This window comes from Echiichthys vipera (genome assembly GCF_963691815.1).
Source record: "Echiichthys vipera genome assembly, chromosome: 16".
Lineage (NCBI taxonomy): Eukaryota > Metazoa > Chordata > Actinopteri > Perciformes > Trachinidae > Echiichthys > Echiichthys vipera.
This window is the reverse complement of record NC_139841.1, coordinates 17,063,355-17,081,092: the sequence shown is the minus strand read 5'-3', so window position 1 is coordinate 17,081,092 and position 17,738 is coordinate 17,063,355. Positions and strand designations below refer to the sequence as shown.

The 17,738-nt window shown below is 39.7% G+C and overlaps 1 protein-coding gene across 1 annotated transcript; it reads right to left on the bottom strand.

Annotated features, from left to right (window-relative positions):
* Positions 1-1,855: 1,855 nt before the first annotated feature.
* Positions 1,856-14,700, bottom strand: myo1hb (myosin IHb; the record flags this gene model as incomplete). Its single annotated transcript, XM_083929855.1, has 32 exons — positions 1,856-1,936; positions 2,021-2,120; positions 2,231-2,328; positions 3,064-3,134; positions 3,221-3,356; positions 3,455-3,510; positions 3,838-3,931; positions 4,155-4,238; positions 4,358-4,520; positions 4,627-4,711; positions 4,847-4,915; positions 5,003-5,079; positions 5,163-5,276; positions 5,420-5,537; positions 5,705-5,810; positions 5,910-5,990; positions 6,239-6,285; positions 6,776-6,870; positions 6,976-7,067; positions 7,170-7,250; positions 7,384-7,489; positions 7,569-7,636; positions 7,753-7,872; positions 7,946-8,017; positions 8,149-8,265; positions 8,375-8,473; positions 8,547-8,726; positions 8,823-8,903; positions 9,001-9,199; positions 10,055-10,170; positions 10,569-10,730; positions 14,671-14,700. The coding sequence occupies 32 exons, from the start codon at positions 14,698-14,700 to the stop codon at positions 1,910-1,912; spliced, it is 3,144 nt and encodes a 1,047-aa protein (XP_083785981.1). The 3' UTR covers positions 1,856-1,909.
* Between the last annotated feature and the right edge of the window lie 3,038 nt (positions 14,701-17,738).

Here is a 17,738-nt window from a genome sequence, read left to right as displayed (position 1 = left end):
CTCTGGTTAAGGTTAATATGGGAAAGTAGAATGAGTTTCTGAATTGTATGGAGAAAAATATAACAATATTATTTTCTGTGTAATAAAAAAGTACAATTGCTAGATGAGTACATTAAGTAGATACATAATACATCAAACTAATACATGAAAAACAATAATTAATGGAGAGCTCATTGTCACTCTAAATTATGAAATGTCTTGCTCAGAGTTTACTGAAAGACAAACAGCTCGTGGCTGCAGCAAGAGCTCAGAAGAAGTACAGGCTACAACTGTAGGCTACAGTCATGGCATTTGAGGCACAAGTGTTTTTTGTCTACAAGTTTTACTCAGACTTTATGCTTGCACTTTTCTAGTTGCATTAATTGTGTACTATGTTCTGCTTTGTGTTGTTTAATATCAATTTTTACAGTTTTAAGTTAAGCTGGAAAGATATTTATATTCTGTTAATTGTTGTTATTTTGTATAAAAATGTTGATAATTATTTTTTTTCTGGGTTTATATCACTCAAATATGCATCTAATTTGATTCAGGTTTGAGTCAAATAGTAAAAAAAAAAATCACTTCACATATACAAAAAAGGGCTAAAAAGACGCCAGGAAAAATAAAGGCAGCCGGGTCCCTTATTTTTTTTTTTCAGGGAGTTGGCAACCCTAGTGTGTGATGAAACAGTGATTTCCAGAACTAAGAATATGAGCTGTGCATTTTTCAGCATAAATGTTAGCATGTCTAGTTCAAAAATGTTCCTGGAGGGTCGCTGCCCTGCATGTTCACTTTTGCTTTTGTTGAATGTTGATGGTGTGTGTTGTGAGATTGTGCAGGGTGTCTGTGAAACGCTGGTGTTGGTTAATTGTGCAGTATGTGTGCTGCTTTTGTTTGTTGATTTTTAAAGCTAGCATAATGCACCCTTTTAAATCGCCACCACAGGGATGAATAAAGTGAATTTAATTTAATTGAAATTAATGTTTTAGGTTTCTCCCTGCTGAAACACACCTGAGTCTAACGATTGCCAAACCTGTGACAGCTTCAGCTGCTTGATAACAAACAGAGCATTAGACTCAGGTGTGTTGGCACAGGGAGAAACCTCAAATATGCAGGGCAGCGGCCCTCCAGGTGCAGGACTGGAGATGCCTGGCTTAGACAGTTGCTTTACTTGCTTGCATCATAAGGACACAAAAAAAGCCTTTTAAGGGTTTGAATATCACCATCACTAAGTTGAAGGTAAATGGAAATTGTATTCTTAATGTGACTTCATCACAACAAGCGTGTTGATTTTCCTCAGAGGTTTCATTAGGCTACCCAACCTAAAAAAACAATCCCTGAGGATGGGAGCTGTAGGGCCAGCAGTAGTCCAGTAGAGGGAGCTTCTACCTCAAGAATCATCTCAGTGACACATACTTGTGTATAGACTGTCAAGCATGCATTTGTACTGTGCTGGTGTCATTACCTCCCAAGAAATACATATGCTTTTCACATGTGGTGTTTCATTATGGTTTATGGTTCAACATGGATGAGGTATTATAAACATTCATGGTTGCACACATAATATTGTCATCTAGACCATATTTCAGATACATTTAATACAAAAAAAAAATTACAAGTGCTTCTATTCATTAATGATGTTTGATTTAAATTAATCTGAGATCAGGGATCAATTTTAAACTACAGACATTAGGGAAAAGCAGACCAAATGATGTCCTGGCTCCATAATTAGCTTGCTGTCTGCTGTGTATAACTGAAGTATTGGCAGTGGAACATTTGTAGAAACATGATTGGATAAGTCTTAATAATGCATAAGTACAAACCAGTTGACATGAAACACAATTGGCAACAACCATGGAGCAGGATTTAAAAAAATAAACACGGCTGTTACTAAAGTTTGTAGCAACATCATCTTAAATCACTTGCAGCATCATCTGGACTTGGTTCTCGTGGATTCCTAAAGAAAAAAATAAAGAGCTTGGTTAATGGTGTATGCAAATAGAAAATTTAAATTGTCTTTACATAGCTTTTATGAACTTACCACCATTAAATGGCCGTTCTTTGCCCTGTAGACCATGGACTCCTGACCACTCTTGAAGTCCACAAACCCTTCTCTTCCAGGCTGGATATCGAATCGCACACTGCAAGTGACAATAACAGATCCACAATGGATAAGGCTCACCCATCATTATGACCATTTAGATGTATAGCTTTCAGATTTATATTACTAAATAAAGAGCCGATTTTGTACCTGCCCTGGACCACTTTGATGGAGTTCTGCTTGTTGGTAATAACACTCAGCTTAGTCAGGGCCTCAAACAGATAGTCGCACTGCAGAACCAGATCCCCCTAAAAGAACAAATGGTGAGTAATGTTTCTGATCCGATCTTGTTCTCCATTCGTCTCTAAATTTCTTCTAATCAATACATGGAAAGCTAATTTGGTTTGGTTTGGAGTGGATGGAATGTTTTTATTGCCTTCGCAGACTCGATTAGCTTTCTAGAGAACCACAATACACACATACATGACCTCAGATTGTGGCAACATGATGCCATCTGTTTTTATAGGTCCCAGATTGTAAAATGTGAGATTTCCATATATATTTTTGATATAAAGCAGGTTGAGGTGTTATATAAATATTGTGAAAGTATCAAAACTCAGCCTGTATTCAGAAACTGTGCCTTTAAACAAGCCGTCAGGACTTCTGTACAATTGTGACGTCCCAATTGTACTATATAGAGATAGAAAGTGCTGCTGCAGTGCCGTTACAGTCATTTCCTGGCTGCAATGATGGCGCAGAGAGTGCAGATTTGGGAGACACAGAAGTGCTGACCAATCAGAGCAGACTGGACTTTTTGGGGAGGGGGGGGGCTAAAAGAGACAGGCGCTAAAACTAAGCGTTTCAGACAAAGAGTGAATACAGGTATATTTAGACAGACAGTATGAGAAAAATAATGTGTTGTTTTTTTAACATTAAAGCATGTAAACATGTTGTAGTAGATCCTAAAATACATAAAAGACACTTAAAAAGACTTAAAACATTGTTTTAGATATATAGACACAGCAATCTGTTGATAGGCCCACCTTTTGCTTGATGTCATCACATGTAACGTGAAGGATCAGGAAGTTGTCACTCAGGTTGCTGACAGACACACCTGTAAAATAACGTTCAACAATGTACCGTATATAACAGCAAATTCCAAACATGATTGTGTAGCTCTCCCTTTGTCTCGTTCGTTACCTTTCAGGAAGATGTAATCCATCCGCTGCTTAATCTTGGACTCTTCAACCAAGTAGGCGGCTTCCTGGGTGAAGATTAGTTGGCGGAGACGAGGCCTAAACCCGTTCCTGTCGTACTTCACCACTGGCACACTGTACTGTGGGAGAGACACACACACACACACACACACACACACAGTCAGAGTGGATAAAAAACAAGTATAAAGATGCAAAGTAAATTTAAATGTTAGTTTACCTTGATGTGCTCGTGACGGATCGTCTGAAGCACTTTGATGCTTATGTCTTCTGCAGCTTAATAAAATAAGGGAATCAATGAGAGAGGATTTTGCACACAAATTGACAATAATACAATACTGTCCAAGAAATTCCATTTTAACTTGCTTATCAATGTGCAAAATAGCCCATTAAGAAGCTCACAAGAAGCTTGTTTAATCAGGTTTTGTTTTTTAATTTGTAAATTAAAATGTACTGTTGCTAAATTTTCCCAATCTAGAAAGAGTTATTCCACATTTAAAAAGCAAAATTCTGCAGTCTCCATAGGCTATTCTAACTATTCTGTTTTCTCATGTTACACGTATGCTGTACTTAAAGGTAACAATGCAAAATTCTCTCTCTTACCTATCCTGGTTTCCACAAACGGTCTGCACACACTGAAGGGGTAGTTTTCTTTCTTTCCTTTGAACATGGAGCTCGTCTGTGCCTTTAACAAAAGCTGCAAACGAGGAAACGGCATGAAAGCAGAAAGTAAATTAAGATACTTAAGTGAATTATGTGTGTGTACGTGTGTGTGTGTGAGAGAGAAAATTTGTCTGGAACTTAAGTGTTGCCCACAGACTTTTTTTATATATTAAATGTAGAATGGATGTGTTGTGAGTGCATGTAGGGTGAGGTTCCTACGACGTTTTTAACATCAAGAGAGAGGAGATGGATCGAACCTGTGCTTTCCTCTGTGGAGTGATTCCCCGAACGTACTTTCGTACCATGTGGCGAATGTACAGCTTCTTCAATAGCTGGGAAACCTAGAATAAAATACAGTTTGACACCTTTACAGGGTGCAGCTATTACCCAAACTATCAGCATGTGCTCTCATGCATACACCTAGAAACAGTTGGTGTAAAAAGTGTATCACATACTGTACCTCCTGCATTATAGGTGGAGGGGTTAACCAACTGTCTTTTTCCACGACTGTTTTGGGGAGGTTATCCCTCAGCCGTGTGAGGTAATTCTGCCTCACGTACGCCAGGTACTCACTGTTGTCAATATTGGCTGGCTGATTTCTAGTCATGAACCCTTTAATAAACCTAGAATAAATCAAAAGAGACAGGTAACCTCACAATATAGACTTTATTTAACCTTATGGCTGTCTCATCCCGTCACACCTTCAAACATTTCACTGCGTTAGCTTACTTCTGGATGACCTTGACCGCCCATGCCCTCTTTTCACGCTCTTTCCTAGCCAGCAGTCCTCTCCAGCAGGTCTCAATCTTAGTGGCTATTTAGATAGATTCAGGGTGATGAAGAGTTATATGTTCAAATGCTTGTCATGTGGGCTATTCACCGACATTCAGTCAAGAAAAAGCTCTTAGTTTGTGCTTATAAACAAATCTGTGGGTATGTTAACACTCACCAGCCTCTCTCTGTTTCAGGTAGTCACCTTTCACTCTGTAGCCTTTGTACTTAGCCTGAATCCTTGTTGCTGCAAAGGCAGTTACAATTTCACCTTCAGGAGTGTTATGACACTGAATGTACCGTTACACTTAAACTTTACAGAACAGCATCTCACCCAGCTTATGTTTGCAATCCTGAAAGGCGTCTTCTGTGGCAAACAGAGTTCTAGGGTGGCGGATGAAGATTTTTGTCCTTAAGGGAAAGAGAAGTTCCTGTATCTGAACCAGCGCCCGTCACAGACAATCTACAGTACCCATACGTTAACAACCGCCTACCTGCCCATCTTGTACTCTCCAGATTGATAGCCCAGGTGTTTGATCAGGCACTGTACACCTTCTGCTGCCGTACCTTTCCAGTTGGGCCACGTGTCTGGACACAGAGGCTTATACCTGAGCACAGAAGCAGACCATACTGTCACGCACAGCTTGTAATCGACAACACAAATGAGAAAACATGCCAATTGTTTTCTGCAAGAAAAAAAAAACAAATATATGTGCATTTTGGATGAAAACAAGAGTAAAAGTGGGCTTACCTCTGGAGAAAGACCTCATATTTGCGTCTGTAAGCAAACCCAGCACGCTTGACTCTCAGGTGCTCCATCAGCCCAAGGTACTTCACCTGATGTCTCACCAACACATCATCAAAGCGTCCTAGAGGGGACACCAAACATCATCAAGAGAGTTCAGGGGTCAAAACAGTCTGGTCTAACATAATGTGCTGGCTGACAGCACTCTGAATATTCAGTTAAAAGCAAGAATATACTGTTAAAAGCATCAGCTAGGGTTTTCTTTAGAAGTGGAAGATTTTCGAGACACACCTGGCTGCTTGGCTTCATTGGGTTTTATGCAGCGGACGTACCATGGCTCTTTGGACATTAAGATCTCTGTCAAGCCCACCAGGCTGCTCTTAAACTGAGTCACCACCTGGGGAGTCACAGGAAAATGACAGGTATGATCAGGTGTCAGTGGTTTGTTTATAGCAGTTGTGTAAATCAATAAATCATCATCTGAAGTGTTTCTTACGGTTTCAGGTCTCCTCTTGCTGTCTGGTTCAGTAGAAGGAAAACAGTGTTTGATGATGGCATTCTTGGACTGTCGCATGACCTTAAGGAGAACAGGAGAACTGTATAAGCCCCCAGCATGTCGGACACACAGTATGGCTAAATACCTTAATAATAATAATATCTTAATAATATCTAAAGATATGCTCCTTTAAATCTTTGTATATTTTCTGTTCTATATTGGTGTTTGCTTGGTGGCAGCAGAATATATCAGAAGTCCTACGGTATATTTGTGCAATACAATGAATGCTTTTCACCTGGTGTCATACTAAAGAAATGAAATGATAGTACCTCTTTCCCATTTCGATACAAGAGATCATTGTTTTTGTCCAAGAATCCTGAAAGTTTAAAGGACAAAGGGAAATTTTAAAACTGCAATTATTTCATTCCTCCTCTTAAAAATGTAAAGTTGAATTCAGAAGCAATACAAATATTTGTAGTGAAATGATATATACATTAGTATATGATAGTATGTACATTATTTTTCATGTATACATTTATCTATAATTGTCGTTTGAGTCCTGAGACTCCTGCCTCTAATGAATGAGGAGAAATGTTTTTTGTTTGTTTGTTTTGACAGTAGAAATCCAGGTTTTGAATGGAGCTCGGGTCCAAAACCCTTGGGCTCGGTTTGAAACTATGTAGATTCATTGTGGGATTTTTTGGCCCATATCTGTGACCTATATAATGGCAGGAACAAATGTTAGCCAGTTGGTCAAGCGATTTATTTTATCTAGAGCTGTTTTGCTAACATTGCACTACATTTTAGCAATAGGCCACTGTTACATAGACTCATCTCATTTAACACAGAGTTATTAAATCTCTTACCAACAACACAGTATGTAACCTCCCCAGCGTAGTGCAAGAGGCGAAAGTCTCCTCTTTCCAGTGTTTTCCTCGTCTTTTGGTCTGCAAGTTTATGTCTACAGCAAGGGGAAAGTCAGTGTAGGTTATTATGATATAATGGATATGTGATGTGCTGTTTTGATTGAGTGTAGACTACATGCACTTTCTGGTGTAGAGCTTACGTGACAAAATGAGGATGACCACTGATTTTTTCCTCCATCTTCTCCAGGAAGGTGAGATCTGTGGCCTCTCCGGGACGTAAACATTCCTCGTCCTATACGAGAGGCCAGGCATCGATAACTGATTCATGTTTTAGTTTTGTGGGTAATTGTACTTTTTGTTGTTCTGTGGGACCATAGCTTAATCTTATTTTTACCAGTAAAGAGATGATTCCTCTGTGTTTCTCCTCCACAAGATCACAGATGATCTTGTTGTTGAAAAATGGCACTGGTTCCCACTGTGCGTAAAAAAATAAAAAAAATAAATATTGGTTAAAAGAAGGTTTTATTGTATGCAAGTTTGTTTTTACACAAAAGTAGCACTGTGAGCTACAAACGACAACAAAATATTAGGATTAATAGCGTCATTACTTCAATCCCCTCCATCTCGTACTCCTCCTGCTCCGATTTGAGGGTCAGCTGGATGAAAAGCTGCTGCAGCTTCTCGTTGCAGTAGTTGATGCAAAACTGCTCAAAGCTAAAATAAAATCATAGGCGCTGTCAGTATCGGACTCTTCATTTCTCACCGATATCAGCTCACCTGAGCACGATCTCACCTGTTCACGTTGAAAACCTCGAAACCATAGATGTCCAACAGACCAATGACTGTTTTCCTGGAGGAATCCTGCAGATGATTTACACAGATGAGATTTCTGCACATGGGAAATCTGCTATGAAGAACCTCATATGTTGGTGTTACTTTAAAACAATACAATTACATTGTGTCAGTTTTGTTCTCACCTTGTTAACTAAAGATTCATTGATCTTGTTGACCAGCCAGTTGAAAGTGCGACCATAGATGGCTTTGGCGAGGGCATGCCTGGCATATACTGCGTGGTCCACAGAGAATGGGCTGAACACCTTTAACATCAGAATAACATAGATGATTCAAAATGAACACTACAAAAAAAAGTATTAAATTCAAGTTAGTCACCTCCTCTGTTTTGGCTTCAATCTTCCTGTGGGTTAAGCCCTGTTGTAGCACCTGGGCAGGAATCCCCAGCAACTACATAGCAAATACAAAGCAAAAAACAAACAAACATACATTTAGCATCAAATCTCTTCTTGGTCTCCATCAGATTTCTTCATGGAGATTGGGCGGAGGATTTAAATACCTGCAGTTTGTCTGAGGCTCACCTTTGACACCCAGTGCATCTCCTGGTTGTTGTTGTTGAGAGAGGCGTATCCTCGAACATCTGCTTCAAACTTGATATTTCCCAGATGGAGCACACTAGCAATTATTCCAAAGAGGTTCTGCATTTGCACCCACAGAGAAATACTTCATGAATCACCAGCAAATGTATCGTGCATATTTGAAATAAAGCTTTGTCCGGGTGTGTAAAGATTTACTGTACTACCTCACCTCAATATCACTCTCACTGAACTCTATGACAGAGAGGGCTTTCCGCACCGTCTTCCAGTCACTTTTATCACTGATAGAGCTAACTTTGGCACAATTACCCTGGAGGAGACAGAGAAGTCTGAGTCAAGAGGTTTTTGTTGCACCATGAATGAAGTGGGTTTTTTCCACTGACCTGCACCAGGTAACGGTAGTGCTGGCAGTTTCTCTCCAGGCCAAGCCAGCGGAGCAGATCTTCTTCCCCTCCCTCCACCAGCTGATAGAAGATATGGAAGTTTCTCTCGCCATGGTTCTGGTGGACCACACGGGACTTCTCCAGTAGGTAACTGAGGATGTGACCGCCAACTGCACCGCCCTGAGGGAGAGAGGTAATCCTTAACCCCTAGTCGCTGCATGGTGAGAATCTTGAGGTCATAATGTAATGTAATGTAATAAAGATATTTCAGCTCACCTGGTGGTCAAACTGGATGTCCATGTATTTCCCAAAGCGGCTTGAGTTGTCATTCTTCAGGGTTTTGGCATTTCCGAAAGCCTGGACGATGTAAAGTAAAAAAAATTTAAAAAGACATTTTTCTCTTAAAATGGTCTTGGACAGCAAAAGCATTGGCACACATATCCATGTCACTGACCTCCAGCACTGGGTTGGAGAGAAGCAGCCTGTCCCGGACGTTGTTGAGGAGTTTGGTACTTGGACAGCTGACAGCATAGAATTGCAGGATTTTCTTGGAGGCCTCGGTCTTGCCGGCCCCACTCTCCCCTGAGATCAGGATGAAGTGGTTGTTAAACTCAGACTGCATGGTGCGGAAGACGTTGTCCGCCAGCGCATAACTGAAAGAACAGAAATAGGTCGAAGTCAGCCCCTTTCAAAAATTCTGACTCAGCAGCATAGAAGTTTTTCCATCAGAAAACCAGTTTCTACCTTTTTTTCCTGAGTATAATGTAGTCCTGAATAAGTGACATTTCTCTCTCCCTTTACAACAAGAAAAAAATATAAGCTAAATTCCAAATCGTTAAGCCTTTATCAGATAGTTTGCTGACAGTACAACGATGAAAGAAAATGAGGGGATAGAAAGATGACGCATGATCGGCAACAAATGTCCCTGGTCGATGCGGGTCATGGTCAGCGCCTTAACCTCTTGGCCACCATGACGTTCTGCATTTATAATTTATAAACGCTTTTGTCACATTGACATCCTATCTTTTTTCCTTCTAATGTGATATGTTTCGCTCGATTGAAGGTTGAATATTTGTATCTATAACAATAGTAAAACTTTACAGCCACACTAAAGAGGCACCTTTAGCTGAATGCTAATGTCGGCATGCCAACAAACTCACAATGGCAATGCTGGGTTTTAGCAGGTAATAAAAAAAATAACTTAGGTTATCCCCTGACATTTCTCCTAGCACCATCATTAGGTCAATTTCCCCAAAACTTTGGTTTAAGAGTAAACCTGAAACTTAATTGGTTTAAAGAAATGCAAACAAGCCAGAGGGTTTTTCTTTTCTACCTTTTCCAAGAATGTATGTGCGGGGTAACCACACCCTACTCCAGTGAGAGACTAACCCCATGGTGACCCTTGAGGCATAACCAAAGTTATGAAGATTCATTCTCTGGGGAACATGGCAATCCCCACCCCCCACTGTATGCAAATACACAATGTGAAAAAATACGGAATATCTTACATATGAGGTGGCAGCTCAAAGAAGTTCACACCCATGTAGGTATCCATTTGCTTCTTGCTGTAGTTATCTAACTCTTTATATGGGTTGACCGACACCAAGAGAGTTCCAATGTAGGTCTGCAGAGAAAGACGAGGAAAGGAAGTCAAGTTCTGCAACTCTTGCACATAATACAGGACATTGTTTCTTTTTAACATTACATGACATTACAAAAAAAAAGCTTCCAGCAGTGTGGTGTCCATGCATCACTCTGCTGATAAGTGATTTTGTGCCTCTTATCAAAAGCAATAAGTTTGGTTAATCACTTGTCATGACCTCACGGACAGCGTTGACCCTTAGATCGCTCACTCTGCAAAGAAAGAGGACAGGAGCTGCTGCTTCAGCAACACAAGGGGCCGGATTCAGCAGTACGCAGCCGATTAGGGCCTTGTTGGGTTGAAGGTCAAGGGCGTGATATTTAATTACAGTAAGGGAAAGAGCCGGGTTATCCAACATTAAACCGCACAGGAAGACTCACGTAAATGAGGTTCTCATGGAAACGTTTCCTCAGGTTGTCCAGGAAGGCAGTCTCACTCGTGTAGGCGTCCAGGAGAACAAAATCCTGGATGCCCACACGATCCCGTGCGGTTAGGGAGGCCTCCATGTTCCTCAGGATCTTGTTACAGCGCTCCTCCAGGCTCTGCGCCCAAGAAAGAAGTCACAGTGACAGTGACATGAGAAGGAAACAAGGCATCACAACAGAACTAATTGAAAGGCTAAAAAACCCTTATTAAGCATCTTATGAGACTAATAATAAGACCAGGGTACTAATAATATAATTTATTGCCCTTTTAACGTAACATGATATTACTTTATGCCCTATTGTCATCCCTTTTGTCAAGACCAAACCTCTATGTCCCGTCCTTTTCCTTTGTGTCCTGTTTTCCTCAAAAGTTATCTGTTTTACGGATGTTGTCACCAATCAAGAACACATACACACATGCTCACAATCATAGACAATCTAGGATATATATTTCACCACGGGCGACTTATTTCCTGCCTGTTTGTCCCTATATCTGTGACCTCCAGCCAGAGCCGTAAGTGGCCTTGGCTACATCCTCTATGCTCATGAACAAATCTAAATTCAGCCACCACTATCTAATCTATGTCTGTGCTCTCTAAAGAACCATCTGTCTTGTTCATGGCAAGGACAGAACAAATATAAAATACTTATAGTAGCAACATGATATATTCCACAGTTTATTATAAGATTCTTTCTTTTTTTCTTTCTTTCTTTCTTTCTTTCTATTTAATTTCAAACATTTAAGCCAACAACAGCAACAACAAAAAACAAATAATAACAGGCTTAATGAAATAATTGATAAACTTATACACAAATGTAATGATACATTTTTTATAAAGCTAATTTCATATAATTACAAACTAAATCTTACGTGTCTGAAAAAGGAGTAGAGGGAAGTATATACAAATTCCTACTCCTTCTCTATTCATAAATTCATTGAGAAATTGCACATTGCACACGCACAAAATGTTTAAAATTTGAAAGTGACTGACCGACAGACATAAAAAACGTAATCATGTGAATTCCAAAAGTGATTACATTCATTACAATACATATATGTATAAACAAAGGATATGATCTGCTACTTAAAGATACACAACTGAAGAAGTGACAGGTAAAATAATCTGCAATGCACTTTAATTACGGTGCCATGAAAGAGCCACCCAGCATTATGCTTCAGTAGTTTGGCTCTCATCACTGCCAAATTGACCAGTCATCGAGTCAGAGTAACTGACACTCACAGATGATCCTCCAGTAAAACAAGCTGCTGCTCTACTGCACCGACAGAAATTTACAGCAAAATGTTACAATATATTGTTTCCTGAAAACCACATGAAATTTTGAAAATGTTAAACAAGGTTACGCAGGAAAAAGTGAAAAAAATGTTACCTACTCGTAAGGTCCCTGATGTGTGCGTGTGTGTGTGTGCCACTGTACCTTTTCTGAACTATGCACGTCTGGTTTTATTGAAGGGAAAGGACAGTAGTACGACAGGAAACACTGATAGATTACAGTCTCTACTTCCCTCAATAGGAAACCATCAATAATGTAGCAACAACGGAAGCAAATCTTGTTCAAAATCTGTATTTGTGTGTGTGTTTGCGTCTGTCTGCGCCTCTGTTCTGAACTGAACATCTGGTTCTATTGGAAGGAAAGGACAGTTTTACGACAGGAAATCAAATCTCATTCAAAATATGTATTTGTTTGTGCGTGTGTGCGTGCATGCTTGTAAATGAATAAGTTACTGTAGATGTAACTTGTGTTTACTGTGTGAAACTTTTCATCAGTTCAAGATTTCAAACCCCAAATGATAGAGCTTTTTAAAAAATGTAGTCTTTTTAAACATGCCGACTGAGTTTTTAATGCCTAAAAAGCCATTAGACATTTAAGGCTTTTTAAATCATTACCCTCTTGAGTAAGAGGGACGCTTTCTACACAGTCAGCACTTATACAGACTGTTTTGTGTCTAAATCACAGACAGTTGTATGATCATCTTCAAAAACAAGTTCACCCTTTTTATTTTTAAAGCACCATTCTTGCTATATTTGACACAGTGATTGATCGCATAAAAGACAAAAAACATTTTTAAACAACTCAATGAATTAGATAATGCAGTGACCCCCAACACAAGAGTCCTGTCGTCACACAAAAAGAGAAGTCCAACATCCGCTAGCAGTACTATATTATGAGAAATTAAAAGCCTTTCAAGACATGCTTCTAAATACCTAACATACCGTATATACTTTCTTAAGGTGAAAAATTAATGAATGATAAATTGGGTTTTGTTGTCAAGCCGCTATTGTCTCACATCAAATACAAAAGTAAAGAAAAACAGAAAACGGTCCGTCTCAGACACTCTGCCCTCTTGGTGGCACTTTATGGGCGTCTGTGTGAGCCGGGCACCAAGCGCAGGGCAGAGATTTTCTGCCATTCGGAGGAAATGTGACCTCTGCTGAACACATGACATCACAAAACAACACTATGATGTAAGAGGATGCACAATTTTGCTAAAGAAAATAGCAACAAGATAAGATGCGGCTTTTTTGGCAACATTGCCATCTGATGTCATGCAATTACTAAACTAGGCTCCTTTTTTGGTCAAATTCAGGCACTTATCTGATGTAAACTGGACATTGCTCCTGTCTTTTAGGATTTTAAGATATGATCAGATGGAAAAAACAGTCACATGTATAAGGTAACACACAAAACATACAACAACTAAAGTAAACATCAAAGTTTGATGTCAGGCTATGGCAGAACAGGAAAGTCTATCTGACCCGGAGACCATCACCTGAGAGGGCGCTCCATTGTCCCTGTCTATCCAGTATGGTGCAGGATCCTGTTACGCAGCCACAAAGTGGCTGTTAGGATCCTGAAAGAGATAGCACTCCTCGTGGGCCATTGACTGACACCACACATTACCCAGGGCAACATACATTTAGGGGGCTCCAGGTGTCTAGAGAAACCTGACCGTCGAAGGTCTCCATCACACCAATCGGGTACAGTACCTCCTCTGTTGCTACTGTTTCACACAAACACACATACAGTAGCATGCTATGAACTGATTGCCCTGCTACATTTTTGCATCACTGAACTGACTGAACATTTGTTGCTTCTGGACTGTAACATGTAGTTAGATTTTATTTAAAGCAACATTTCTGCCTTCTCGGCCACTTGAGGTCAGTGAAACAAGCTAAATACACAAGACAGGCATACTATCACATCAGAAAGTAATTGTTTTGAATCTATTAGCTAACAGCTGTCTATGTCCTCATCCAGCAGACAAAAGCATGAATTTGGAGTAGGGTTTCTGGCTACCTGACAACCCATATTCACTTTCTTTTAGCTCTGTTTGTGGTTTCTACCAGCTGAAGGAAATATCTTTCGCTTCAACTGCTAAACGCTCTACTATATTCAGAAGCAAGTCGCTAACTTTGTCTGTCTGTCTTTCGGTGCTGAGCGGGTAATGTACATTGGGTTCCTCAGAGGTTTTCATTGAAAACTGCTTCCTCGGCAGAGTGAACCGAAACAGTAAAGTTGTGCTCTGCAAAACCAAAACAATGGTCTGAGAGACTCTAAAACACTCCTTAGAGATGAACTGCAGTTGGGTGATGATTACCTCCACCAAGGAGGAGTATGTTTTAGGCTCTGTTTCTTTGTTTGTTCTTTTTGTGGTGGTAGGTTGTCATACGTTTCATGAAAGAACCCATTATCAAATTTCGGAGCAAATCTGAATCAAAGGGTAGAAATACAAATTATTTTTCACACAAAATATCAATTATTGCAGCTCTAAAGCCATTACATAATTTGAATTTGAACATATCTGACTGCCACAGCCTCCAGAGGTATCGGAGAAGACTGAGGCAGACGACACTTCACACCTACAGTATACCAGTATCCGGATCCAGAGACCATTTTCTACCTGTATTGTCTGTTTTTTTCTACAAACAATATGCACTTGAGATGCAACCATCACTTAAAATAATCTACAAATAGTAGCTTTGAGTACAGCAACACACCTGCAGCCAAGATACACAAGCCATGTTCAAGTAATTACCTCCTTTACTTCCAACGCCATGTGCGTCATGGTTGAATGAGTCTTGTGTGATGAACCTGATATATCCAAATAATTTTGAACTTCAATCCGGCAGGTGTACAACTCAGACAGACACAGCCTGCGGTGGCTGTTTTAGTAAACGATAAGTTCTCCCATAGTGGAGGCTCTATAAGTCAGGATAGCTCTTTCCCAAAGAATCTCCTCTGCTGCTCAGGTTTGCATCAGTCTCTGATTCAAATACTGGATTGGAGCAGGGCCGGCACCACGTCCTGGGACAGAGAGGCTGAAGAGGAGGAGTGTGGCACTGCTGCTTCCTGCTGAGCTAGTATCCCTACATTGTAAGTAATGAGGCAGTAATGAGCTACCTGGCTCTGGAAGCATTGGGCTGGTTAAACATTCATGGAGCCCAGGCAGCAAACATTCATTCATCGCTTCACCTGAGTGTTGAACAGCTACACTATGTGTTTAAGGAAGAGAGTGTGTGTGTGTGTGTGTGTGTGTGTGTGTGTGTGTGTGTGTGTGTGTGTGTGTGTGTGTGTGTGTGTGTGTGTGTGTGTGTGTGTGTGTGTGTGTGTGTGTATGTGTGTGTGTGTGTGTGTGTGTGTGTGTGCGTTCAGGTATGTATTACAAGGATGTAGTAACTCTATCCACCCAGAGACCCATCCTCACCCTCCTCCCCACAAAATTACAGCACAGGTATTCGATTACTGATCTTTGATTAGGCAGATGCATTTCAAACTAATTACTAACTGCTCATAAGAGCGACAACGATCACACCAGTTTGGGAAAGAGAGTGAACAGATGAGGATAAAAGTTCATTTCTAATACATATTGCCATCTTTTTTTAAAAACCTGACATTAGACAATAATACACGATTGTGCCTTGGTGATTTTATCTCATCCTTGTCTTGTGGTTCTGCTGGTTTAGTTGTGACAGGCCTGTGGGCAGCGTAACGTTGCCTTCTCATTCAAACTGTTTAAAATTTAACATTGTGCTTCCTGTAAGAATCAACAAAGGCATCTTACGTTACTGCCTGGAGATCGGCAAAAACACACAATGACATAAGAGAGCATGCTGGAAAAATGGGCATTAACATAATGTAATCCATTATGCAAGTATTGAGGGTTTTTTAGGATCTACTAAATATTTAAAGAAGACCACTGTTCTCCTGATAAGCAGCAAAGATGAGCTGTGGTGGCCTCATCTTATTGATATACAGCGCACTCATTGAAATCCTGATATCATGTGATGCAAACACTGCATATCTCAACAATTCAATTCACTTCACAATGTTGGCTTAATGCATTGTATGATTACAATACATATGCAGCTGCCACTATTGCCACTATATATCCAGCTATGAAAAACTGAAAATATTTGTAAATGAAAGTTTTACTTTACATAAGATACCTACTATTTGGAAGTATCTTAACTCAAAATGAAATAAAAACACATTAACTCTAAATAATACTGATAATAAAAGATGCATTATTAGTAGTTTTGTGAGCATAAACATACATTTTCAATTGAACAAGTAAGCCAAAGTTCTGAAATGCATTAATGTTCAATGCTGTATCAACTAGGCCCACACAGATATGGGATTTTTGATACCGTTTTGGTGAGGAAAAATTCACTGCCTACCGATATGGTGGCTGGTGTTTATAATTTTTGAGGAAGAATGAAATAATACTTTTTCTATGTGTATTGTGCACTGATTTTACGCCGTTATGACTCTCCAAAGGTATTCAGAAGGCTGCATTCCTAAAACAAATAATGTGTTAAATAATATTTCATATTATTAAACATACCTCAAAGTAAAATAAATAGATAAATGACACCATTTCTAAATCGCCCCAAGCATCGTTTTCTGCATTATACGTTCTGTGTCGAAGCTTTTCTTATTGGTCAGAAAACATATACACAGATACCGATAACACCAATAACACAAAAAATGGTTCCTAGTTTCTCCTTCACCTTTTTATACATTCCTTGCATGTCCTCCTGCACTGAGGGTTCAGAGTCATAGTTTACCTAATTAAAAAAAGCTTTAGACTTTAGTCTTCAAACCACACACTGTGCAGTATTAAGTCTCACACACGCAAGAACACACACTTAAAATCTCAAATAATACAGGCTATTGGTTTCCAAAAGCGGAGGATAAGTTGAATCACAACGTGTCCTTGATCCACCCCTTATCTAAATAAATATCCACAGACCCAATTACACCCAAACAACTAAACTTTCAACGTATCCTTTATTAATGTGAGCAAACAGATTACTGTCGACAGGGCAGGTCTCTGAAGGCCACAAGTTGTTGGTTTCAGAAGTGGAGCATTGGGTGAACAATTGTGTGTACAACATCAGAAAACCAGCTGTTTTAGAGATTTGTGCATGCAAATGGATTCTAACAGATTAGATATCTGTTAGCAGGATAGTTCATTCACAAAAATAACCATATGAGTATAATATTCTGGCTTCCAAGCATGTACATATATCAAATATCAAATCTTACCTTAGATTCCATGTCTTCGTTCTCTGTGAAAATCAAAAAAGCTCTGCTGAGGTTTTGTGTTGTCCTGTGTGAGTCTGACCAAGCAGCTGATGCGGCCAGAGGATGTGGGGACACAGGGACGTATTGTATATTCTACCTGTATTTACGACCGTCCCATAATGCAGCAGCCTCAGCATGTCCTCACAGTGTCCTACTTTTCTACAGCTTTTATTTTCAGGTTGGCCTTGTTCACTTGTTCTGCAGGGGTGCAGAGCAGCAAACGCTTCCAACACTCACAGACAGATGTCTTTCTGTGGCGGTAAATACTTAATATCAATTGGGAAATAACTGTTCCAAGTTTAATAAATATCCTTTTTTGTGGTATGCTTGACAGCACATCACACTACTGGTAGTTATTTATTTATTTTTTGCAACATGCTGCATTGGAAAGTACATTCACTGTGTATGTCCTTTTTATGTTACTTTATACTTCTACTGCACCACATCTCAGAGGGAAATACTGTACTTTTTAGTCGACTACTTTTATTTGACAGCAATACCTTTCAGAAATATATA